This window comes from Eublepharis macularius, chromosome 7 (genome assembly GCF_028583425.1).
Source record: "Eublepharis macularius isolate TG4126 chromosome 7, MPM_Emac_v1.0, whole genome shotgun sequence".
NCBI classification, from domain to species: Eukaryota; Metazoa; Chordata; class Lepidosauria; order Squamata; family Eublepharidae; genus Eublepharis; species Eublepharis macularius.
In genome coordinates, this window is record NC_072796.1 from 143767321 (window position 1) to 143792541 (window position 25221).

Here is a 25221-nt window from a genome sequence, read left to right on the forward strand (position 1 = left end):
GAGCTGGAGCCAAGAGGGCGCTTGCCTGTTCCTCGGCCCATGCCGTGCCCTTCCCTGGTGACGTGGGGCCTGGTTTCTTTGTTCCAGACTTTTGGAGTGGCTGGCCCTGTGGGCATCACATGGCACACCCTAGGCTTGTGGCGCTGGTTCTTCCTGCCCTTGTCGGGTTCCTCTACCCCAGACCTGGCTACGGGTGCAGGAGTGACTTCAGACGGCCCATTCCAGGGTGGGGGAGGAACATTTTTACCCCACAACCTTAGAGAGTTGGTTTTTCCCAAGTAGATTTGGGTGCTGGCTGCACTCCCTGGTGCCTCTCCTTTTGTTTCTGAGCAGTGCAAAGACCCGAATCACTCCCGTGGCTGTGATGTTCTGGTCGGGGCCCCTTTCCCGCCCTTTGTGGGTCTCTCCTGGCCGCCCTGCTGCGGCAGGCTGGGCTGGGCCGTCGGGCCCCTGACCTCCGCGCCGCTTGCGCCTCCTTGCAGGGCTGCATGAATAACGTCACCTTTGGCAACGAGCGTGTCAGCTACTATGAGACGGTGGCTGGGGGCTCGGGGGCAGGGCCTGGCTGGCACGGAAGGAGCGGCGTGCACACCCACATGACCAACACGCGCATCACGGACCCTGAGATCTTGGAGAAGCGGTGGGTGCGGGTGGGCGAGGGCCTCTCTTGGGGAACCCTGGCCCCTAGGGGAGTGCAGGGCTGGGAGGCAGCGGGAAATGACGGCCAAGCCAGCAGTCCAAGTCTCTGGAGTTGCAGTGGAGCTTCACCTGGGGGGAGGTTGGGGCGCACCTCTGGGTTACCTGCAGCGGGGCGGAGGGGGCGCTTTCCTCCTCATCTCTGCCATGGATCTGTGCCACTTTTCACTCTGCAAAGGCCCTTGGTGTGGGGTGCAGGCTGTTGACCCTCGTGTCGTGCACCCTGGCGGCCCTGGGTGCTCAGCGACATGAGGGGGCAAGCGTGGCGGTCAAGCCCCCAACCCCGTGGTGGTGCAGCTGCATCCCCCTGGCCCCCCAATGCAGTTCTGGGTCCACCCTGGGAGGACGTGGGGAGTGTCAGGCCCCCATGGCTGTGGTGACCCCCTTCTCCTTCCCGCCAGGTATCCTGTGATCTTGAAGCGTTTTGAACTGGCCCGAGGCACGGGGGGCGCTGGGCAATTCCGAGGTGGCGACGGGATCCGGCGGGAGCTGCAGTTCCGGGAAGAGGTGGTCCTGTCGGTGCTGAGCGAGCGGCGAGCCTTCCGGCCGTACGGGCTGAAAGGTAGGGGCTCCTCCCGCTCCCCTCCCTCGGGGCCTGGTGTGGGGGGGAGGGGGGCAGCACGGCTAAGTCCTGCTTGGGGGGAGGCGCTTTATGGGCCTGGGATGTGCTGGCCTGGCCCCTCGAGGCCGCACAAGGGCCGTGCTGGGAAAGGCTGGGCGGTGGCGCCCTCTGTCCCCAGGGCGCCCCTTTCTGTGGGGGGAGCACGTGCCTGGCTGCCCACTCAGTCCGGGGCATGTCAGAGCTGGCCTGGGCAAGACCCTCGCCTGCCGCTGGGAGGCACGTGTGGTCTGGCTGAAGAGGAGGCGTGGCAGGGGCAGCCCAGCTTGCATCGTGGCAGCCGGGAGATGGGCTGGCAACGTGACCGAGAGGGAGGGGAGCAGAAACAGCCCCCCCCCCGGCTTCTGCTTGGGTCAGCTGGGCGGACTGGGAATGCAGACTGAAGGGCTCCGTGGGGAAGGAAGGGGTGGAGAGGCAGCCTGGCAGCCATCCTGGGGAGGCGCGAGAGCAGAGGAGCAGAGTCCGCTGCCCTCCTCGGGGTCTGGAGGGGCTCACGGGGGCACCGTCACTTCGGGTCTCGGAAGCCACGATGAGCAGTTTGCACGGGATCTTGAGACGCAGAGGAGCAGTGGCGGGGGGGGGGGGGGCGTCTCAGGGTCTGAGAGGAGCTCTTTTATTGGGTGGACGGTAATCCTGCCCTTGTGCCAAGGAGCTCGGGTCCATGGATGTTGTTTTCCTTTTCTCTGTGTTTGCTCTCAAGAGCCCTGTGAGGTAGATAAGGCCAAGAGTATGATTGGCCAAGGCCACCAGCAAGCTTCCATTGTAGAATGGAGATTTGAACTCGGGTCTCCCCGATCCCAGCTGGATACTGACTGCTTCCCCCACGCTGGCTGGCTGTGCCCTCTGCCGCCCGGTTGGTGGGGGGCGCCTGCCCCTTGCTGCTCTCGCCCTCTGAGCGTCTCCCCTTGTTCTCTCCCTGGGCAGGTGGGGAACCCGGCTCCCCAGGGCTGAACCTGCTGATTCGTCAGGATGGCCGGATCCTCAACCTGGGTGGGAAGACATCCGTGACTGTGCATGCCGGGGTAAGGCTCCAAGCCCCCCGCCCCCCACCCCACCCCCGCTTCACAGAGCCGGCTGGCCTCCACAGCACTGCCCTGTCCTCTCCCCTCAGGACATCTTCAGCCTGCAGACCCCCGGAGGAGGCGGCTTTGGACCACCCACGGAGGCTGTGCAAGCCGAGGAGAGGCAGGGGGCGCCCCCCAGAGCAAGGCACTTTGCAGAGCGCGGCAGCCTCTGTGACTATCGCCTGGCCCAGGAGACGGCGTGAAGACCTGCCCCTGGCCCCACCCCAGCTCTTGGGGACGGAGGGCAGAAAGGGGTTGTCTGTGTGTGGATATTATTCAGCCTTTGGCCAGAGGGAAGCAGTGGGGGGGGGGCATCCTCTCTGCCTAAACTGTGGGCGGGGGGGGGTGCCCTGATCCCCCCCTGCTTTGCTCCCTGCAGCCCGTCCTGGAGTGGGGAGAGCTGTCCTCTCTTTGGAAGCCCGGATGAGTCGGGAGCTGGTAGTGGGCGAGGAGGGGGAAATGGCCTGAGCAAGCGGAGGCCTTACCGTAGCAAGGCCAGCGTTGCTTCCAGGCATTTGGCGCTGCCTTGGGCCTCCGGCTTCACTCCTGCCTGGCCTGTTCCACGGCAGTGCTCGGCTGCCAGTTTTGGAGAGTTGGGCCTCGTGTGACTCCGTAGCCGGGGGATGCTCTTCTTCCCCCGCTGTGAGCTGCTAAATGGGGGTCCCTGAGGCTGCCCTGACGGCTGCTGCTCCAGCCTCCGGGCCTAAGCACTCCTCTCCTCTCCCCGTTGTCTTGGGGAGGCTCCCTTCTTTGCAGACGGGACACGCTCCGCGGCGCTTCCTGAGCCAGGAGGCCTGCTGGGGGTGCATCCAGGGCACGCAGCCAACTGCTCTGGGCTTCCCTGGCTGTGGGGGCGGCGGCAGGAGTCCCCCTCCCTCCGTGGCGCTTCCTTGCCTGGGGGGCGGGGGGGGCACTTCCCCTGTAGAAAGCACACTCCTTTTCCCTGGAAGAGGGCTCTTTGGGACTGAGTCATGGCTTCCCTTCCGAGTCCTCGGGGTGAATAAAACCTTAATGTGCAATTCAGAGCTGGCTTGTGGTCATTTGGGCTGGGAAGTGGTGGTGGTGGGGGATTCCTAGCTTGCGCTCATGCCTTGCCCTGAAGGCTGCTGGGCCTGTTGTTAGCAAGGCTTCTCTGACCTGTGGGGCAGGAGAGCTGGCCTGCGTCCCAAGACCGTCCCGTGCCAGCTTCCATGGCAGAGGGCAGCCATCCACCCCACTGGATGCTGCCTCCTGGGGAGGGAAGGAAGGACGGACAGAAGGCGCTTGACCAGGCAATGTGCACAGGGGCCGCTTTATGCTCCCCACCCCCATCACAAGTCAGATTCTCCATTTTTACGTAAAGCGAACTGGAAGTATCACCAAACGTCGTAAGTACAAGATGCGTCTCTTAAGCACGTGCTTTGGACCTGTCCAGTTATTCAGTCCTTTGGGGAGGAAGTCATTACTCATGTTATATTAGAATACTCATTTACTTTTGAGGATGTTTATGTACTTTTAAACGACTTGCCTGTCTCATGGAACTAACTAACCCTCCGTGCCTTTACAGTTGCTGAAAGACTTTATGCTACAGCATTGGCAAGTCCAGCCCACTTCCCATAATCGATTGGATTGAGGGCTTTATAAACTTAATCAACGTTTGAATGTATCACATATAGACTGCAATTGCATATGAACTTATTTTTTAGATATTTGGAGACCTTTTATAGAAGCCTATGTATAGATTTGCCGGCATTTTTTTTGTTTTGCATGAATAAATAGAAGATTTAAATAAAAAACCCATATGTTAGTACCAAAACCTCAATAAAAGAAAGTTTTAAAATGCTCTCTGGAATTTGGGGGTGGGGGGAGTAATGAAGATGCGGGCTTGAAACCCTTTTGCAACTTCACCGCAAAGGGCCGTTGGTCCCTGCAGCGTTGTAGGGGGACACTGGAATTCCCTGGCCTGGACTATCCCTTCCTGCCGGGGGGCGGGGTGTGTGTGGGTGTGTGGGTGCTCCTTTAAAATGAGTGGGGCCAGCTTGAACACATACCTCCCTGCTCGCGTGGTCGGTGGAGCCTTTTGGTGCAGAGGCACATTTGCACGGGGCAGAGGCGATGATCGAACAAGTGCCGCCCGCCTGTGGAGCTGCTGATGGTGGTGCCCGGCTCTCGGGACTTCACTGCGTATCATTAGAGAAGAGGGTGGTATTACGGCACCTGCCAAAGTAGCCCAGGGTGAAGGTCGGATATTCTCAGTGCGCGAAGGAGGCTTCCCCCAGACTGCAGGCCGTGCTGGCTCCTGCCCTTCTGTATCCTCGAGAGACAGAGTCGGGCCTTCTCCAGCCCTTCTCCCAGTGCTCCTCAGGCTATTCCTGACCCGTTCCCCACAGTGGGTGTGGGTGTGTCTGGTACCTCCAGGCAGCTAGCGCAGACTTGGCAAGTGGCGTCCCTCTTGTTTGTGTTTTCTGGCTGCCTTGTCCAAGGGGCTTTGGCAACACTGTCAATATGTACTTTGCAGTGTGCAAATATGCCCAGCTATTCTTCTGAACAGGGCTGGGATTCTGCAATCACAGCAAACAAGCTCAGGAATGTCTTGCGTAGAGGCTGTCTTCTCCTGGGCGAATAAGTAGCCCTTTCAAAGACAGGTGGGGGGCGTCAGGGCAGCATGGGTGTGGAGGTGGGGGGCCGGAGCTCATTCCACACTCAGATCCACACCACTGCAGTTTGTAAGAGGTCCTGGGAGGAAGCAGGAGGCGTTTTTGCTGAAGTGTTTTGGAACAGTTACCTTCAAGATAGTCTCTGGGGGTCTAAGGAAATGTCCAGTTTCAGTGCTGGAAGTCAACTCGCTGCTTATGGTAACTGTCGCCTTGCTTTCAGGGCCCCCGTCCCCTACCACGCTCCATTTCTCAGCACGTCCTGCAGGCTGCTAGAGCTGCCTGTTAAGCAGTGCTGGGAGCTGCAGGCAGGTACCTGCTAAGTTTATTTCCATTGACTATGAGGGGGGGAGTGAGCTTACTTGGTAAACGGAGGAGAGAGGGCTGAGCCCCCTGCAGCTAGCCCTGTGGATGATGGGAGGGGGCTCGGCAGGGCATCCACTCTACCCTTTGGGGGCAGCCGCTTGTTCTGATTTTAAGAAGGGGGGCCCATTTACACAGGCTACTTGCCCCAACTCTTTGTGGGGAGAGGGCATTTAATAACCGCCATCAGCTGTTCGGCTCGATTTGCCCTTCCCTAAGTGGCAGCGTGCCCCTTCGCGGCCAACGCAGACGAGCTCTTCTGTGCGCTGAAGGGCTGTTCCAGAAAGGCCTTGATTCCCAGCCGCCGAGCAGCTCACTCGCCCAGTTGGTGCACCGCTCTGGTGACAGCTGGGGTGGCCCTGCAGCCAGCGTAGGCAGTGGAAAGGCCTTGTTGGCCCCAGGAGGCGTACCTGACCTTGGAGCAGCAGCAGGTGGAGGAGCCTAAGTTGGGGGAATGGGTGGGTCGGGGCTCTGGGCTCATGGCGCTGGAGTGTTGATGGGAGCCCAGTTGGCATCTAGGTTTGTTGCAGGATCTGGTGATTGAGTTTGTGTGTCTGCTCGGTTGTAGTTGTGATACAATTCCAGGAGGTTCCCCATGGGAGAGATGGTGCACAAAGGCCTTTCCTTGGCTGGAGGATCCAGTGGTGGTGGGGCGGGGGGAAGCCCTCATTTTATGCACAAAGCAGAGCAGAAAGCCACTGTGTCGCCAGCACCAGGACTGGGCACAGGAGCACAAGCACATTTGCTTCCCTGGTCTACTTACAGATGGGGAAAATCCCCTCTCTGGCTCGGTTCTGTCTCCTCTGACAGCGGGCAGGGGGCCTGCAAGAGAAAGGCCCTCCCTCCACCTGCTCCCTGACCCTTTTAACTGTCAGAGATCGAACATGGAGCCTCCTGAACGCCCATCAGATGCTCTGCCACCGAGGGGTGCGTGGGGAGCGTGTAGCCTTCCCCTCCCTCCCTCGATGTTCAGTACTTGAACTTGTAAAATTGTCCCATCCAACACAGGTCAAAATTGCATCGTTGGGGAAGGGGCTGTGGCTGCAAGAGTGCTGGATTCCTGTACACACCGTACACGGCACATGGCGGCTCGTGTCTTGGTAAGCGTCCCACTCCGCTGAAGTCGCTGTCTTAAAAGCTTCTAAGGGTGGGGGTGGTAGCTCTGCTAGTCTGTTCTGGCAAAGTTAAACAGGAGACCGGCAGAACTTTAAACATATTTATTTTAGCTGAAGTTCCAGGGGTGTCGAAGCTCTCTTCATTAGATCACAGTGTGTATGCAAAGCACAAATTTAGCTGCTTCGGACGCGGTCATGTTTGACTGTACCCATTCATCCATGCCAATATTACGTTTATGGTCCCGAGTTGCCTCAGTATTGTAACCGATTTCATGTTGTAACTGATGAGTACATTCCTTAGCTGTTGGAAAACCACGTTCGTTTTCTCCTCCTCACAGCATAGCCCAGCAGCTGGCAGAGCTGCGGGCCATCTCTCCCGTTGGCATTTTGTGGACTGACCTTGGGTGCCTGAAGTGTTGAATTGCTCAGTATCTTGTCTGCCTAGTGTGTGAACTCCGAAAATGTTTCCCAGACTGCCTCTGAACTTGTGGTTTAGGAGGGAGGGGGTTGTTTGGGTATATTGCCTTGTAACTGCCTTAAGCCTTACTCCTTTCAAAGAGAAGTTGCCAGGCTCGTAGGCATTTTACGTCATGTAATCCTATGGACCTGTGCCTATGGAAAGAGACTGATTTCCTGAATAAAAGCCATTTAACCAAGGACCTGCGTCTGGCTGAAATGATCCGGGGATCTGCCTGCCATATCCCGCCATCCACAGTCTGACACAGGCTCTTGCGCATCTGTTTGAGTGAGCTCTGGCTCAAGCTTGTGCGGGAGTGAATGGTGAGTCTCTAATGTACCATCAGTCACCTGATTCCTGTGGACATGGGAGCCAATGTTTCTTCTCTTTATGTCGCTTCCCTTGGTGTCTAAGCTGCCCTGTCCCCCTCTGCACCTCTGAGCAAGAGAAAGCAATGCTAATTGGATTATCGCACAACTCTGTGCTTCTCTTCCTTTGTTCTAACAGCTGCCCCCAGCCTACAGGGCATACAGTGCCTTCCCCCCCCCCCGCCCCCCATAAAATAGGAAGTAGAAAAGAGTAAGAGTCCAGTAGTGCCTAGAAGACTAACAAAATTTGTGGTAGGGGATGACCTTTCATGAGTCACGGCTCTCCATATGAAGTTTGCCATGTTTTAAAGGTGCAATAAAATAACGGGGAGGGGTTGCGGCGCAGCAGTAGACCGTCTGCTTGGCATGCAGAAGGGCCCGGGTTCGATGCCCGGCACATCCAGTTAAAAGGACCAGATGACGTGGAAGGGGTCTGCCTTAGCTCTTTGAAAGCGGCTGCCAGGCTGGGTAGTCAGTGCTGGCCAGGAGGGACCGGCCCCGTACAAGGCTGCTTCGTGTGTCCCAAGTGAGAGCAGGTGCCCTTTCCAGCAGAAAAACCCAGGCCAATGGTACCACTGCCAGGCCCTGGAAAACCCAGCTGTGCCTGCTGCCAGGGAGGGCCTTCTCTTGGACGGACAGCGCTGGAAGTGCGCGCAAGCGTCCCTCCCATGCTGCTTTCCCAACCAGAAACGGCCCCCGGGGAGTCTGTCAACAGGACTAAAAGGGCCCCCAGACCTCTTACAGGTGGGGGAAGGGCTCCCCCGCCTCAGGCCTGGAAGCAGCACTGCAGGCTCACTTCATGCCACCCAGGGAGGAGGTGCAAACAATACCGAAGCCAGAACTCAAATGATCACCCCTCCCCAACCCACACCACCCGTCTCATTCAGCCAAAGAAGGCTGTGCTTAAGCAGCAGGGAAGCGATGGGGGTGGGTGGATCGACCACACTCGCAATCTGGCCTGCACTGCAAGACACAGGCACACTGGAGCCAGCCTGAAGGCATTTTAGACGGGAACAGGCCCGGAGAGCCTGATTGAAAACAGTAGACTGAAACTCAGAGCCCAAAGCTGTATTGTATAAACAAGGCTTCCAAAATCACATCCCACCTCCTGCCCGGGCAGCCACTCTGCCCCAGACTGGTCACTGTGCCCGGAGCCCTAAACCCACCCGCTGAGAGCCTCTGGCCCTGTGGCGCCAACCCATTCGCCAGGAGCCACACGGCAGGCGGTGTTTCCCTCAGCAAGAACAAGGCCAGGGTTAGGATTATGGTGTCCCAGTGTGTGGGTCTCTTGGTCAACTTCTGTCCCAGGAAAATGATGCTGAGCTGCCCACGTGCCCCACTCCTGAATAGCTGCGGCCCCCGCGTCACACGCATTCTCTCTCGTAGCTGGTGGGGCAGGGCCAGATGTGTTCTCACCCGTCCACATGTGCTGCTTGAGGCTGAATGGGTGGGGAGGCAATTCAGCGTGTAGATTTAGCTGGTAGCAAAGTCACTGCTCTTGCACATGTTTTTACAAAGTATTGCCTCTTGGAGCCTGAAAGTCACTTGGATGTGGTGACAGGCCCACAGGCCAGCCACAGTAAAGAGTGCCGGAATCCTGATGGTTTTGGCAAGGCCTATGCGCAGCGCACTCAATGGAATGAGAGGCCCTTGTGGGAATGCTTTGGCTCATGGAGAGTAACTTATTTGGGGCTCAATTTTCACAAGTATTTTGGAAACACAAGAACGTTCCTGAAGTTTGCAAATGACGTGTTCCTTTTTTTGTTCCGTATGTTAAATTTGTAAAGTAATTCTAGTCAATTTTTTGTTGTGCACAAAACACTTAAATAATCATTATAGAAGCCAAACTGCATGGGGAAAAACTAAGAAAATGATTGATGTGGGTGGGAGGGGGCCAATCCCTCCTCCACCAACGACATGTTGGCAGTGGGTAGGGGTCTTTAGGCTGAGGCTGGACCGCAGCGTCTGCAGCTCCCTTCTCTTCCCAGCAAGTCCTTCTCCAGAGAAGACTGGTTGGGCTACCTTGAGATGGGAAGTCGCCTGGGTTCAGTTCACAGGGCCCACTTCATAGGGAGAGGTCTGGACCACCGAGAACTTGGATTTTGCCGCTCTGAATGCAGCCTGTGCTGGCCCACCAGGGCTGCCCCACCAGTCCTAGCCGCAGAGAGCCTTCCTGAAGAGCCCTTCAGAGAGGGCTCTGAGTGCAAGAGGGTCTGCGCCTTCACCCTTGCCCCTAAAACGACCCACCGGCAGCTGCCGTGGCTACAGAAGCTGCTGTTCTTCCCCTTCCAGGTTGGCAACCTCTGTCCATTAGAGAGGCCGAGGGCCAACCGCCATCCTGTCTCAAGTGCTGGCTCTTCCGCTGCAGGGCTGCGGGGGGCATCTTGGTCTTCCTTGCCCACAGACGTCCCCGTCTTCCTGGCTTGACAGCAGGCAAGTGTCACGCCCCGGGCTGTGCCACAGGCGACACCAAAAGTCGTAGCCCCACAGGAATGTGATCGGAGCAGCTGGCCAGCTGGGTGATGTAGGAGACGCTCTCCACAACCTAGGGATAAAGAGAGGGAGGCAGCTAAACCAAAGCACTGAGCAATGGAAACGTTGATTCTAGCAGGTAGCAATAGTGAAAAGGGCAAGCTCTGAGCTGGGGATTGTCAGGCAAGGGAAAGAAAATAAAACAGCTAGCATTATAATGCCCCGTGTGGGTCTATGCTGCAGCCTCATTGGGAATACAATGTACTGTTCCAGTGACCCTGTCCCAAAAGTTACATTGCAGAGCTGAGGAACGTACAGGGCGGGCAGCCAAGATGCCCAAGGAACTGAGCGCCTTTCCTGTGGAGCTCAGGAGCACCAGGGAAGCTGGTGGGCAGCAGCTACAGGGCAGGCCAAAGAAGCTGCTTCCTTACTCAGCGAGTAATTAGACGCTGCAGTACACTGCTGGTGGCGGGACAGATGGCGTTGAAAGGGGATCGGACAGACCCGTCAAGGACAGCCTGCTAATGGTTATTTCTGGTGCCGTGCTAGGAGGCAGCGGGGCAAGGGGGCAGCCCTGGCCTTTGAGCCCTGCCCGGCGGCCCTCCAGAGCAACCACTTTGTCTGCTGTGTGAACCAGGTTGCTGGACTAGACGGACCACTGGCCCAACCCAGCAGGGCTCTCCTGACAATCCCCTGCGTGGTGCGGAGCTGTTTAATCTTCCCTTCGCCATGTTTGTCCAGAGGCAATAAACGGACTGTGGGATGTATCGGCAGGCATTCTTGGGATGTCTGTGGTGCTTTCAGGGACTCAACTAGTTTCATGCAAGGGGGGGGCAGGGAGAGCAGCTTGCCCAGAAAAGCCACGGCAGAGGGGAAGTTGCTGCTCAAAGCTCTTCTCCTGGTGGGGGGGGGGCTCCAAAGCCTGGGGATGAGAGCCGGGCGTCGCCCATGCTCCTGCATTCCTCCCTGCCCTGGCCTTCGTCCCTGGTGGCACTGCAGGGCTTACCATGAGCTGGCCCCCTGCCCCACAGCCCCTCCTCTGGGCCTCTACCCTTGGCCCATCTCCCACTATGGCCCAGGGGACCCTCGGCCAGTGTTGCGCCTGGCACAGGCATTCGAGGAGGGGAGGGTTCGCCAGCACTCTGCGCCCCTCCCAGTGCCTGGCCAAGAGGGCATCCCTCCTGCCCCCTCCTCACGTCTCACTCCCTAGAGCCTGCACGCCCACCACCACTCTGCTCACCGTTTTCAGCTGTGCTGGGCCATGGTGCTCCCGGTAAAGGATGTAGTCAATGCGGCGCCCCTCGCTCCTGCTTGGGGAGAGGCCAGGGCGCACATTTGCCAGGATGGGGCCTGCCAGGTACTTTTCCCGCCCCTCCGCACACTCCAGAGTCCTGGAATAAAAGAACAAGTGTAACCCAGGAAGCGGCTGCCTGGAGGAATTGCCCTTGGTGGTCTCCTGAGGACCCACTACCCCTTTGCCCACCACTTCGTTCTGCCCAGGAGGACAGCACTAGAGACCCCAAAGAAGACAGCCCCACTTCCCCACGAAGGAAGTCCTAGGAGCGGATCCTGACTGACTGACAGGGCAGAGCCAAGGCACCCATCTCTCCTCCTCCTCTTGTAATGCTTGTTTTGCGGTCCCAAGTGCCTGGCTCTCCCCCAGGCAGCGAAGAGGCTGGCGCCTTGGCAGCCGGGTTTTTCCCCCCCCTAGTTCGGCAAGTTCCCACCCTGTGTTTTTGGCTAAACATTAGAAAGAACTTCCTGACAGTTGGAGCGTTTCCTCCTCAGAACGGGGCTTCCTCGGGAGGTGGCGGGCTCTCCTTCCTTGCAGGTATTTAAGAAGAGGCCAGATGGTCACCTGACAGCAATGATGGACCACTGACTTAACATCAAGAGAGGAAGTGCATGAAGGCATGAGCCGGAGCTGGGCTCTCGTGGCCCTTTCTCACATGCCCAGCGTAATCCTGGTCACTGCTTTGGGGTCAGGAAGGAATTTCCCTCCAGGCCAGATTGGCCAGGGATCCTGGAGGTTTTTTGCCTTCCGCTGGGCATAGAGCAGGGGTCACTGAGGGAAGGCGGGGGGAATAGCTGTGAATTTCCTGCATTGTGCAGGGGGCTGGACGGGATGACCCTTGGGATCCCAGTTCGATGTTCCTATGATGCCTAGACAGCCCAGGGGGCTTCCTGGTCCTCCAAGCTCCCACCTCAGCCCTCTTTGATCCCTCACCTTCTCATGGTCTCTGGCATTGCCACAGCCTCGTCATAGAGCTCCAGGTAGTTCAGCAGGGTGCCTGTGAAGGTCAGGGCAGCCATGTTAGCTTCTGGCATGTGGGACACTCTCTCTCCACCCCCACCCCCACCCCCTTTTCATGCAAACCAGTGGGAAAGCTCCTGGAATGGGGGGAGGGGGGATTGGAGTGTCAGGCCACTCTCAGTCGTAAGCCTCCTCCCTATTCCTACCCTTGTGCAAAAGCTTCCAAGGGCCGCCCAATGGGGTGCAGCTGGCAGGACTCTCTCGGGATGTCCAGCGGTGCAGCAGGCGAGGCATTTGAGCACCAGATCCCCACTGAGAGCCTCTGCCGTGGGGCTTGGGACACGAGGGGGGGGGATGGGATGGGACGGGACGGGACGGGGGAGGTGGCCTTGGGAAGCCCTGCAGGGTGAGGGAGTCACGTACCAAGAGCCCATGGCTGGTCCTGCCCTGGCCCAATGCGGCATGGATCCGTGTACAGGTTGAAGATCTCATGGTCTTGCTCCACCTTGTCATCTAAGGAGCAAGGTGGGGGTGAGCGGGAGGGGGCGGCGGCAGCCCCAGGCGCCCCCATCAGTCTGCTGGCCCCCCCACCTGCTTCCTCTCCCCTGCGCCCACCTGGTGAGCAGTTGTCAAAGTTGAGATCCCCACAGAAGACGTCGAAGGCCACGAGGTCTCCAGGCTGCGTATGCGTGTCCTGGAACAGCTGTGTCCAACGCAGAGCCAGGGTCAGCTGCTCGCACCGCACCTGCGCATCATCTGTGGTGTTGGGTAGAAATTGGGTTGTGTGTTGGCATTTGGGCACACACCTCACCCAGGCACCCATCAAACCCTGCTGGAAGAGGTGGCAAGAGAGGCCAAATTTCCAGACCTTCTTTGGAGAGGCCCAAGACCTCCTGCGTGCCCAGTAAAAGGCAGGTTTGGAGCCCTTGTGAGTGGGGACGGGTGGGAGGCAAGCTTCCCCCACCCCGCACCGGTCTGCCCTATTCCACAGGAAGACCAGGGGGTTCTTGTCTGGAGCCTGCGGGGGTGGGGGGTGGGGGAGGAAATGAGTCCAGGGGCTCAGGCCCTCCGGTAAGGAATGGGCTTGAAGGGGGGAACCCGCACTGTGGGAGAGGCACGTCTCACACGCAGGAGCCCCCTGGCTCAAGCACGGGCAGGTTAAAAATACATTGATGAAAGTAGCAAAAGTCTGGTACTTAGAAGACTGTCAGTGGCAGAGCCAGGGGGGCCTTTTCCCCTCCCAAGACTCCGAAGAGTGTTGCAGCAGGTCTCGCCAGACGCTACTGAGGACAGGCGGGGGCTCTGCCCAGCGGCTTCGTGTGTTCTTCTTCACTACACAAGTTATGCTACAAAGATAACGGTCTGACTAACTCATTGCCACAAGATACTATGATGGCCAGCATGCTATAAATACACAGAAGCCTTCCCTGTAAGTAGTTGCTAAGGACAGTCGCTGGAAGTGCCTCTCCCGTCTTCCACAGCCACTTTCCTCCGGCCCCCAGCAGCTGGGGGCCTTGCTCTTGCCTTCCCAGGCTGCTTGGGCCCTGGCCCCAGCCCAGCTCTCCTTGTGTTCTGGGGGGCCGGGGGCTGTCTGGGTTGGCCTGCGGGAGAGTCAGGTGGACAGAGAGACCACAGCCAATGCCAGGAGACAGCCAAAGCGGCACCCCATGTGCTCCCTGCCTCCCGGCCATGCGTCAGGGCCAGGCATGTGTCTTTCACAGGCGAGGAGGACCCACACTTACGTTCTGGGGCATGCAGGTGGGTGCAGTTCAAGTATCCCACGATCCTTTGCCCTTGGGAAACTCCCAGCTGAACCTGAGACATGCAAAGCAGGAAGCAGTTACAGGCAGAATGAATGGCCATGCAGGGCAAGCACAAAAATGCAGAGCAGGACACGCGTGCAGCTCAAACCAGTCCGGCCAACTTGGGGCAGGATGCAGGACGTGCCACAGCCAAACTCTCGCAGGAGAATCACCCCCACCCCCAGCAGCAGCAGCAGCCAGCAGGAAGCAAAGAGTAGCCAGCCTTGCCCATACCTCAAGGGCCCACGGCACATGTGCGCCACCAGCATGTCCTCCCCAGGCCATGCGCCCGGCCACTGGATCTCTGAAGAGGACCATGCAGGGAAGGCGGGGAGAGAAAGCGCCAAGCAGCCAGGCCGCCTTCCTCAAACGCCCCGCCGAGCAGACCCAAAGAGAAGAAGCGGGAGGACTTGGGTCCTCTGGGAAATCACGGCTGACTTCCAAACGTGGCTGTTCAGGAAGAAGAGAACACGCACAGCCACCCGCCACCCATGTCCCAGAGAACCAGCGCTCCCGGAAGCATTCCCTGTTGCTCTGCTCTGGCAGGCCAGTCCCACCGATGCCAGAGTCCCTGGCACTGGGAGGACTCCTAAGAGAAAGCGTGCGAGTAGCCGCCAAGGCTCGGTGGCAGAGCCTCTGCTTGGCACGCGCAAGGTCCCCCGGCCTGACCCCTGACAGCCTGAGGAGCCCCAACTGACCTTGCTGGGACAAGGCTCCGGCTCTGAGCACCCGTGCCCGTCCCTGACCCCCAAACCCGCCTCTCACCTGCACACAGAGCAGTCCCTTGGCGGCGAAGGCATCCTCCCCACGGCCGTTGGGATAGCAGTGGTACTGCACCGCCAGCAGGGGGTAGCGGCTGGCCAGGAAGAGCCCGCTGTTCAGGAGCTTCAGGGCAGAGCAGCCCAGCAGCCCGTAGGTGCCCACGTCATAAACGATGTGCTCGTAGCAGGGGGCCAGGATCTGGAGAAGGTGTGCTGCTGCGTGCCGATCGAACACCTCTTGCATGCACAGGAAGTCCAGGTCCGGGGGGAAAGAGGCGGTGACCTCCCGAGGCAACGCAGCCTTTGTGTCCAGAAGGGGCACCTCGGCGGTCCCATCAGTGTCACCCCTGGGAGAGCGCTGACATGCCCGTGGGGGGCTGGCTTCGGTGGCCCCGTACGTCTGCCTCCTGGAGCCATTCTGGATGCTGCCTCTAGTGCTCACATTGTGGGCTGGAGCGGTGAGGCCTGCGGCCCCAATGAGTGCTTGGGCAATGTGAACAGCCCGCTTCTGCGTCTGTGCCAGGTTGCTGAATTTGGCCAGACCTTCAGGCAGGAGGCAAACATTGGAGCTGATGAACTGGAAGGCTTTGCCCTTACCAGGAAGCAGCCACTCCTCCGGCGAGGCCTGGCTGGGCGTGTGCAGGTAGGCGAACGGGCGGCGTGTGGCCTGGAGGGGCAGCCACAGGAGGAAGCCCAGCAGAGAGAGGGGCATGTAGAGGACCAAAAGGAGCAGCAGGAGGGGCCCCAGGGCCAGGACGTGCAGGGCGTGGGGCAGCTGCCATCGCTGGCTCCGGTGCGCCTGTTGCTCTGCGGTGGTCTGCTTCAAGGCCAGCAGCTGGTTCAGCAGCCAATAGCTGGGGTACAGGACGTCCCTGGCCAGGGCATCCAAGCCCCCCAGGAAGAGGCTGCTGTAGGGGGACTCTCGTAGACCCATGGCTGGGGCGGGTAGTGCTGGGGCCGGCTGGAGGAGCTGTTCCGAGCTTTCAAGGGGTCGCAAGACCGGCTTCCTGGTCACCACTGATGCTGCAAGAGAGAAAGAGCAGGCATGAAGACCTGTGGGGGCAACGCAAGGGGGCACCGGGGGCACGGCAGTTCCCCCTATTACAGATGAACGGGGGGGGGGATAACGGTTGGGGGGGGGCTGATGCCAACTCCCCAGTGTTTGAGATTTCCTGACATTATTATTTACCACTCGTGCTTTCTCATGACCTTATTTCCAAAGCTGGTGCTTCAGCCTGAGTTCTCATTCTTTAGCGGGACACACTAAAGGGACACTGCTTCAGAGCCCTGGAGCGCCCAGGGCTCTGAAGCAGGGGTGTCATTGGCATGTGCTGCCAGCTGCATTGCTGGCAACCGGGCAAAGAGGTAGGATGCAAACATCTGAAATATCGTAAGAAATGCTGACGCATCTCTTGGCACCTTCTCTCGAGACATTGCAGTCCTGGTCCAAATGGGGTTGCTGTGCCCCTGGGAATCAGAGAATCATAGAACTGGAATGGACCCCCCAGGATCATCTAGTCCAACCCCCTGCACAATGCAGGAAATTCACAACTACCTCCCCGCCCACACACACACAGTGACCCTTACTGCATGCCCAGAAGATGGCAAAAAACCTCCAGAATCCCTGGCCAGATACCATAACAGCGATTAGCATTACCCTGGCAGTGTAAGAACGGGTTATGCGAACTATGCACTGACGTAACCCTTCCTGCCCTCCCCCTCATGATCTGCCCAGGTTCACAGAATCAGCATTGCTGTCAGGTGGCCATCTAGCCTCTGCTTAAAAACCTCCAAAGAAGGAGAGCCCAGCACCTCCCGAGGAAGCCTGTTCCACTGAGGGACCACTCTAACTGTCAGGAAGTTCTTCCTCATGTTTAGCTAAAAACTCTTTAATTTCAACCCGTTGGTTCTGGTCCGACCTTCTGGGCCAGCGGAAAACAACTCCACATCGTCCTCTATATGACAGCCCTTCAAGTACTTGAAGATGGTTATCATATCACCTCTCAGTCATCTCCTTTCCAGGTTAAACATTCCGAGCTCCCTCAACCTTTCCTCCTAGGACTTGTTCTCCAGACCCCTCACCACCTTCATTGCCCTCCTCTGGACACGTTCCAGCTTGTCTATATCCTTCTGAAATTGTGGTGCCCCAAACTGAACACAATACTCTAGGTGAGGTCTAACCAGAGCAGAGTAGAGTGATACCATCACTTCATGTGATCTGGACATTATACTTCTGTTGGGCTATATGACTCAAAATTGCATTTGCCTTTTTAGCTACTGCATCACACTGCTGACTCATGTTCAGTGTAAAGTCTACTACGACCTCTAGATCCTTTTCACACATACTACTGCCAAAACAAGTCTCTCCCATTCTATAAGTGTGCCTTTGATTTTTCCTACCTAAATGCAGAATTTTGCATTTATCTCTTCTGAAATTCATTTTTTTATGTTTTAGGCCATTTTTCCAGCCTGTCAAGATCATCCTGTATCCTGTCTTGTATCATATTTGTGACTCCTCCCAATTTAGTATCATCTGCAAATTTAATTAGCATTCTCTCTATTCCTTCATCCAAATCATTTATACAAATATTGAACAGAACAGGTCCCAGGACCGATCCCTGAGGCACTCCACTTGTCACTCTTCTCCAAGAGGATGAGGAACCATTAAGCAGCACGCTTTGGGTGTGATCTGTCAACCAATTACAGATCCACCTAACAGTGATAGGATCCAAACCACATTTTACCAACTTGTCAACAAGGATGTTATCTGGAACCTTATCAAAAAGCCTTACTGAAATCGAGATGAACCATTTAAGTGTCCAGGGGGTCACGGCTGCCGAAAGGCCATGTGGGGAACATTAGAGAGGCGATCAGGAGCACCCGAAAAACTAGCAAAACACCTGCCAGCAGCATCCACGATGCAGCACCACTTCCATCAGACGTGGGGGACGTGTTCTAACACGTATTTTATAATATGCAAATCAGCCGTCAGTGATGGCACCTTCTCCGTGGGGAGCAGAGGCGGCATTCTAACACCTGCAGAATATTGCCCCCCAAGGGCTAGTATATTAATCAGCCATAATCCAGGCTGTGCCACAAACTCAACACACAAACTAAAAGTATGTACAGAAGCCAGCACTCAACCACATGCTGTTATCCTCAGACTACACATCAAGTCACAAAACATGCAGAGAGAGAGAGAGAGAGAGTGCTTATTATCTAAGACAAGATCCCAAGATAATATTACATAGATAGGCTGGGCCTGCCTGAGCCCATTCCGAATGCCACCCTTGAAAGCAAGTCTTTCTTTCTTTCTTTTACAAAAATTATATCCTGCCTTTCTGCCCTCAAAGGGGCCCCCAGGGCAGGGGGGGAAAAACCCTCACAATCCACACACTGAAACCATATTTTAAAACCACCCATCATTGGAGCCAGTTTGGTGTAGTGGTTAAGAGCACGGGACTCTAATCTGGAGAGCCGGGTTTGATTCCCCACTCCTCCACAAAGCCAGCTGGGTGACCTTGGGCGAGTCACAGTTCTCTTGAGCTCTCTTAGCCCCACCCACCTCACAGGGTGATTGTTGTGGGGTAATAATAACACTTTGTAAACCGCTCTGAGTGGGCATTAAGTTGTCCTGAAGGGCGGTATATAAATCGAATGTTATTATTATTATATTAAAGCAATGGACTCCAGAGCTAAAACCCATTCCAAAGCAAGCTGGTCCCGGGGCTTTCCCTCTCGGTCAGGGAGCCCTTCTCTGCACCCCCAGTCCCCACCCTCTGCCTCTCCAGCAGCAAAAGCCCTTGGCCCTAAGCAGGAAGCAGCAGCTGTGCCTGGCTGCAGGGGAAAGGAGGGGGGGTGGAGGGCGGTGGGAGAGACCCAGCCCTTGGCCCGTGCCTCCCATCCCAGGCGCTGGCCTTGCTCCAGCACAGAGGGGCTCCAAGCCAGGCTGCTCTCCCGCCAGCACGAGCACTTCTGCCCCAACCGGCTTGCTCGGAGCGGAGCGGCATCTGGAGGCTGAGCCTCCCCTTTTCCTGCCAGTGGGCAGATGAGTCACTTCCCATTTGCTCACGATGCTGTGCAAGGTTACCTGCTGCCTGGGAGCCCTGCTTCTGAGGAGAGACGCAGCTCCTTGGGCCCCAGAGAGGGTGCGCCAGAGGGACCGGGTCTCCCTGTGCTTGCTGCAAAGGCAATCGGCTCCTCTGGGGAGCTTGCCTGCCTTCTCCCGCCACCGCTCCAAGTGCGGCAAGGTCAGCGTGAATCCACGCCCCCCCCCCCACCAACCCTCAGGTAGAGGTGGGGCCCTGTCTGCAGCTGCACTGATTCCCCTCCTTCCTGCAACCGGCAGCTTGCCACAGCTGCCCAGGCAGGCAGGGAAGCCACCCCTTGCAGATGTGCCCGTGAGGGTCGCCAGTGCCCAGCTGAAATCCAACCCGCTTTGCCACGGTGCGTCAGCTGAAGTGCCCTCCTTGGGAAGTGGCCCCTTTTAACAAGGAAAGGACACAAAGCAATCCGGACGTGACGGACGCCCGCCTGAACAGGTCATAACTATATTCATGCTGTTAAGCAGGGCGGTGGCAACTGCGGGCTGGAGGCCGGAGTGCCAAAGCCTGTTGGGTCCGAGCAGGCCCCACCCGGGGCTGGGCTGTGAGCCACTGGGCCAGCAGCTTCCTGGCGTGGGCAGAAGGAGTGAGACTGCCAAGGAATCGGCTCCCTCCGCCTTATCTCACACCACCGTTGTGCGAAGGAAGATAAGAACATTCGCTTCTGCAGCTGACACGTTTCCGCCCCGCCTCTGAGCTTTTCTGCACAGTTGACTTCGCCTGCTTTTCTTGGCAGTCGCTCCACAGGCATTGGAGCTGGGTTGGGCACAGCACCTCCCCTGGATTGGGGCCCCTCTGCACTTTACAGCTGTGGAGTTGGTTTATTTTCTCCTGCTCATGCCTTAAATAATCCGGATTTTCAAGGGCGGGGGCTCTTGTCATCGGTGGAGTCACTGGTGGCATCAAAGCATCCCCTCCCTTATTTTTTGAGCATGCTTATTTTGATATAATGGCTGGATTTTAAAAAAGATTGAAAATAACAGATGCTTAAGGATGAAGACAAAGAGCGGGGAGCTCCATTGACATGCAAGGGCAGGAGGTGGGCAGCATTGCCGGGCAGGGGGCTGCAGCTGGCGGGAGGGGAGGGTTGAGTTGACCCCCCCCACACACGCAATGTGAGGACAGCGGTTTCTAACAGTGACTACTTCTGTTTATGAACCACACGCAAAGAAGTTTGTCCCTTTCAAGCCGTCCAACTTTGGGGGGGGGGCACCAGAAGTGGCCACGCTCCCTCCCTGGGCTCTTGCAGTTTATTCAATTGGCACCAGAATATCATTATATCACTATATTGTAGGGGTAGCAGGTTCTCTGAATTCCCAGATTTCATTTTTAAAAAGTAAGTTTCTATATAAGGAAAAAGGCATATCTATGCAAGGGATTTACATTTTTCTTTTCCTAACAAAAGCTGGGAATTCAGAGAATCTCCTAAGTCTATTATTACAATTGTATATCAATATACTGATATTCTAGAGCTGAACAGGCTTTTTTTTGGCACCCGCATATATCGATATGTAAGGGCTGAATTGTTTTTTTAAAAGTTCAAAAACGAAACCACTTGTCTTCAGCATGGAAGCAAGGAAAGGACAACAGTCCATTCATCGAAAAGTGGGTGGGAGGTGAGTGGAAGTGGGTGGGACAGGCAACACCAAAAGAATCCTTACACACGAGGAAAAAAATTGACTCAAAATCGGCTTCTGGGAAAAGATCAGGGTAAAAGTGGTCTCACCAGAACCAGAAAAAACTCAGAAAAACAAACAAACAAACAAACAGAGGAAGTGAAAACAGAAGGGCACAAAAATGCATACGGAAATCAGGGGATAAAACAAAGTAGTCTGAGGGAAAGGCCTTACTTACTTGCCCTCCAGGCGCCACACAATGAAACAACCAAGTTCTGGGGACAGAAATGGTAACAGTCCAGTTAACAAGACAAAATACACACATCACAACTTTAAAAGCACTCAAGTTTTAAAACACACAAGACTTAGAAGAACACCAAATACACCAGAGTCCAATGAGCTCAGCCCAGCCTGCCGGGACCGTTCACTTCCCCCAAATGCTGCCTGGAGTAAGACGGCCTTCCTAAACACTGCACGGGAAGGTGCCTCCCTCACCCACGCCGGCAGACCGTTCCAAAGGACCATCTTGCTGTGGCTGTACGGAGAGTCCGACGGGAGGGCACTTTCAGGAAGAGGCTGCCTGAAGCGTATAAATGGTGCAGGGAGGGGTGCACTTCGGTATGGATGAGGACCCCAGGCTGTGAAGGGCTTTAAAGGGAAGAGCCAGCGCTTTGAATCAGGCTCGGGAGCAAATAAGCAGCCGGTGGCGTTGATGCAGCACGGCACTTACGTTTTCCAAGCAGCTGCCACATTTTGTACTAAATGCAACTTCTGAGTGACGTCTTCAAAGGCGGCCCCATGTACAGCACATTACAGTAGTCCAATCTGGAGGTGACAGCAGCATGGATCAATGGAGCCAGGTTGGCAGGATCTAGATCAGGGGCTAGTCGTGAGCAAGATGCACTCCTGGCGGCAGCAGTGATCTGTTATCCATGAGCAAGGCTGAATCCAAGGCTGAGTACCTCCAAGCATTCCCTTTATCTTCTACAGAGAGCTCAGCCCCATCAAAGTCTGGTAAACACCAGCCAAAACTTCTGCCTTCCCAACCAGCATCACCTCCATCTTGTCTGGATTAACCTTTGGCTTGTTCACCCTCAGCCACGTGGCTGCTGACAAAGCAGGCTGCCCTCAGCATACGGGTGGCCAAAGCACCTGGTGATGACCTCGGCCAAAGATTTAACACAAAGATGGAAGAGCTTGGGGTAAAATGGACCTTTGTGGTATGCACTCACCAGGCCCTGGCTAGCAGAGTCCATCAGCCAACAAGAAACAAGCAAAGCCAATGGAGGGCGGTGCCTTTTCTCACAAACAACTATTGCAGTCAGTCCACCGAGATTTCAGGGTCCGAATGTGTCAAATGTTGCTGTTTGGTTTAACAATATTTCTGGGGATGGAGTGCCCTTATCCAGCTGCCAGTGAAGGTCATCGACGCAGAGCACAAATGCTGTCTGTTTCAGCCCTGAATCCTAACCTAAAGCCAGGCTGAAATGGGTCGGGGCAGAAGTTTCCTCCAGAAATGCCCACCGCCGCCTCAGTGCCCCAGCCCGGAAAGGGGAGTCTGGGCTCAGGTTGAGAACTGCCATCTCCGTCTAATTTAAAGATTTCTGAAGAAGGGGCCTAATCCCAGCTTCTTTGAGCTGTCAGAGGGAGCTATTAATCATCTTCCCCAAAGGTTTTAATATTTTCTCCTGGCATGATTGGAATAGTCCAGATAGTTGAGAATCCATTAAGCAGGGCCCTGAGCAGCCTCTTGGTGTCAGTTAAGAAAACCAACGGGAAGCCGTCCATTGGACTCCGACCCAAGGTTGCAGCTGAGATTTCTAGTGTAGGATCCATTTCCCAATGATGTCAGCTTGGATCAGAGAGTTTTTATCGGCAAAGTGTCCGGTAAAATCATCACACCTCATTTCCAACTCAGCATCAGAAGTACGTGGCTCAGGAGATATTAAGCCCCAAATCGCTCTCAATAGTTTTCCCGGATGAGATTCAGCCAATGCAACGGTGTGGGAAAGAGAGCCCCCTTTGCACCCCCTCTGCCCTCGATAGTGCGTCCTGTCGCATTCGGAGTGAGCTTTCCACCCAAGGGGCTCTTTGGTGTCTCTCCCCAGCCTCTTCCGAGCTCCCAGCTCTCCGGCCCATGAACGGGGCAGAGCCTTCCTTGGGTGGTGGGGGGGGGGCGAGGAGCCTCTCTGTCTATGGCATCCTGCAAATCAGCATTCCAGGCTGTTCTGGTGGCCTTTGCAGAGTCCCTGTCTAGGACCTCGGAATTCCCGGAGCCATTTGGCTCTGGGGCTGGGCGATCCTAAGGGGTCTTCCACCCTTGTGGAGAGAGCGAGGCAACGTAACCTTCCTCCTCAGCAAGCAATGGCCTGACCATGGCACAGGCTGCAGGATTCTCCCTCCTGCCACAGCACGCGCACGCGCGCACACACACACACCCGTGCAGAAAGAAGATCCGGCATACAGTCCTCCTCAGGCGACCAGTCCAGCACAACTTGGGGCAGTTCCATGGCTGCCCTGGGGGTCATCGAAGCAGTCCAAGGGGCCTCAGCGTAGAGGTCGTTGAAGGCCCTCAGCACTACCAGATGCAGGGCCTGCAGCAACATCTCCAAGACCAAGACCACCAGCTCCGCCAGGGCTATGTATTTCAATAACAGACATTTTGCAATAAAATACAATACAAACGGATAATTGTCTAGATTTTGTTTTTGAACCACACAAGCTTTACACTCTGTTTGAGGGACTCTTGTGTGCAAGAAGCCGGGCTGGGCCAGAGGAGGCCTTTGGCAGGGCCTGGGACCTCAAAGAGAAACACAGCGGAGGAACCCAGAAGGCGCCATCCCTTTGGAAGGGCTCAGGGGACTTTCTTGCACACGGAGGCAGAACGTCCGGGGTAAAGCCAAATGGAGAGGAGAAGTAAACGGAATCATTTTCATACATGACAAAAAAGAAGAGAGGTGGCGGATCCACGGGGGATATGAGATTTCAGCAAAAGAGAGGAAGGAAATGAGCTGTCTTTGTGGTTCCAAAAGCTAGACAGGAAATTCCCGGGGGATGTTGCGCAGAATCCCCAAGGAGAGCGCAGAGGGCGCGGGCTGGGAGAGCGAAAGGAGGCGCGTGGCTGTCAGGAGCCTCCCGGGGCTCGGCCCAGAGAAGCAGCGCCCCGTGTTCGGGAAGGAAGCCTTGCCCAGAGCTTCAGCTGTGTCGGTTCTTTCAGCACGCGGCAGGTGCAGCGTGCCAGGGCAGAGCGATGCCTTTCGCAACTCCGCCACCTGCAGGACGGCCAAGCTCAGGGCCGACCGCTCCTGCTCTGAGCAGTGCTGGGCGGAGAGGCGGGAGAGCCCCCTCCCCCCCTCCCCTCCCCCCCCCTCCGGCGGCCGCGACAGCCCAGCAGCCCTGCTTGGTGCCCGGTCCTTGCTGCCCCCTCCTGGCCTGGGCCCCCCTCTCCCGAACACCCACCTCTGACATGGGGGTCTCGGGTCTGCAGCAGCCCCGTCGCTTGCCTGGCGGAGAGCCTCCCCGGGAACGCTCTGCAGGGACTTGAGGAGCGCGGCCACTCCGGGCCCGAGCCGCTCGTCCTCGCTGCTGGCCGTCGGGCCGCCTGCGCGTGCTCTAAATAGCGCGGCTCTTACTCACGCCCCGTCACGGTCCACCTGCTTTGCCGACGAGCTCGGGGAGGCATTCCTGAGCAGGTGCGTCGGCGAGTCCCGCTTGCTAAGTGCCCTCTGATCTGGCGGCTGACTCACGCGCCCCGCTGCCAGGCTTCCTGCTCCCGCCCGGCTTATTACGAGTTAACTTCCGTGCAGTGCTTGCCCAGAGGCCGAAAGGCCGATCGTGGGCCTGGACACGAAGGGAGGAGGGCGGCGGGAGGGGCAGGCCGCGGAGGCAAGAGCTTCACGCCCAGCGGGAGGGAGGCAGCTCGCCAAGGTCCACTGCGGGCCACGCTCCTCCGGGGCCTCCACGGCCGAGAATAATTAGGGGCAGCCTAGGGGCGAGGAACCCCCCCGCCCCCCGTTCGCTGCTGCAAAGGTCATTTGCTCAAGTGAGCTGGAGCAGCCCCAACCCAGCTCCACTGCTGCTGACTAAGAAGCCGAAGGAACGCGGAGAGGAAAGCGCCGGGCCCTGACGTGTGTGTGTGCGTGTGCGCAATTCCTGCCGTTTCTGCCCCGGGGCTTGCTGCAGCGTGCTCCTCGGGTGGGGGAGTCCTGCCGCACCACACACCTGTCTCATGCCCCGCACTGGGCAGGCCAGCCACATGACTTTAGACCCCCACCACCACCACCTTTGATCAGATATTTGTTTAATTACAGTTTCTGCAGACTGACCCCAACCACATTAATATTAATAATAATAACAATAACAACAATAACTGCGCTTATATACCACTCTTCTAGACAGATTAGTGCCTCACCCAGAGTGGTGAACAACTTAGTGCTGTTACTATCCCCACAACACAGCTGGAGAGCTGGGGCTGGGAGGAGTGGCTGACCCAAGGCCACCTACTGCACTCTTGGCAGGAGTGGGATTCGAACCAGTAGAGTGCTGATTCGCAGCTGAACCACGGCTCTTGTGCCCCGCCACCCCCATGTCTGCCCTGGTCCTGTTGCTTAGACATTCTCCCGCAGTTCTGTGCTTGGAACTGAATTCCTAGATGCTTGGGGGGGCCTGCTGTGGACTGGGAACGGGCCCTGAGGATCTCTTTTCTGACAGGGCTGTACAGAGAGGACGAGCATGGAGGGAAAGAAGTGGAGGAAGAGAAAACAGAATAACAACGTGCCCCCTGGGCAAGGAGCGTGATAGTCATAACCCTGTGCTGGGCGGGGGGGGGGGGGTGGAAACGGAAGTGCTCAGGGAGCCAACTAAGCATTATGTCAGCCTGTCTCAGAGTTACACCAGTT

The 25221-nt window shown here is 56.9% G+C and overlaps 2 protein-coding genes and 1 long non-coding RNA gene across 4 annotated transcripts in view; 2 read left to right on the plus strand and 1 right to left on the minus strand.

The window, feature by feature from the left end:
• OPLAH (5-oxoprolinase, ATP-hydrolysing) overlaps nt 1–4200 on the plus strand; it is a 30395-nt gene extending 26195 nt beyond the window's left edge. The window contains exons 23-26 of the mRNA XM_054984575.1: nt 483–640; nt 1098–1258; nt 2240–2337; nt 2427–4200. Coding sequence (XP_054840550.1) covers nt 483–640; nt 1098–1258; nt 2240–2337; nt 2427–2582 — 573 coding nt within the window. The 3' untranslated portion in view covers nt 2583–4200. The remainder of the gene's footprint in view (nt 1–482; nt 641–1097; nt 1259–2239; nt 2338–2426) is intronic.
• Nucleotides 4201–4397: 197 nt separating this feature from the next.
• On the plus strand, nt 4398–7131 carry LOC129333752 (uncharacterized). The gene is made up of 3 exons (XR_008597448.1): nt 4398–5213; nt 6384–6475; nt 6829–7131. It is a non-coding gene; the product is annotated as an uncharacterized LOC129333752 (long non-coding RNA).
• A 1231-nt stretch (nt 7132–8362) lies between these two features.
• Nucleotides 8363–24089, minus strand: LOC129333047 (sphingomyelin phosphodiesterase 5-like). 2 transcript variants are annotated; one of them, XM_054984360.1, is made up of 8 exons: nt 23783–24089; nt 14078–15627; nt 13784–13856; nt 12657–12797; nt 12465–12554; nt 12015–12078; nt 11028–11178; nt 8363–9860 (listed from the first exon to the last, which is right to left on the minus strand). In XM_054984360.1, exons 2-8 carry the CDS (start codon nt 15536–15538, stop codon nt 9756–9758), a joined length of 2085 nt encoding a protein of 694 aa, XP_054840335.1. In that variant the 5' UTR covers nt 15539–15627; nt 23783–24089; the 3' UTR covers nt 8363–9755. The 2 variants fall into 2 exon arrangements, with proteins under 2 accessions (XP_054840335.1, XP_054840336.1); XM_054984361.1 differs by lacking the exon at nt 23783–24089 and adding an exon at nt 17397–17482 and having other exon boundaries at nt 14609–15627.
• Nucleotides 24090–25221: the final 1132 nt, after the last annotated feature.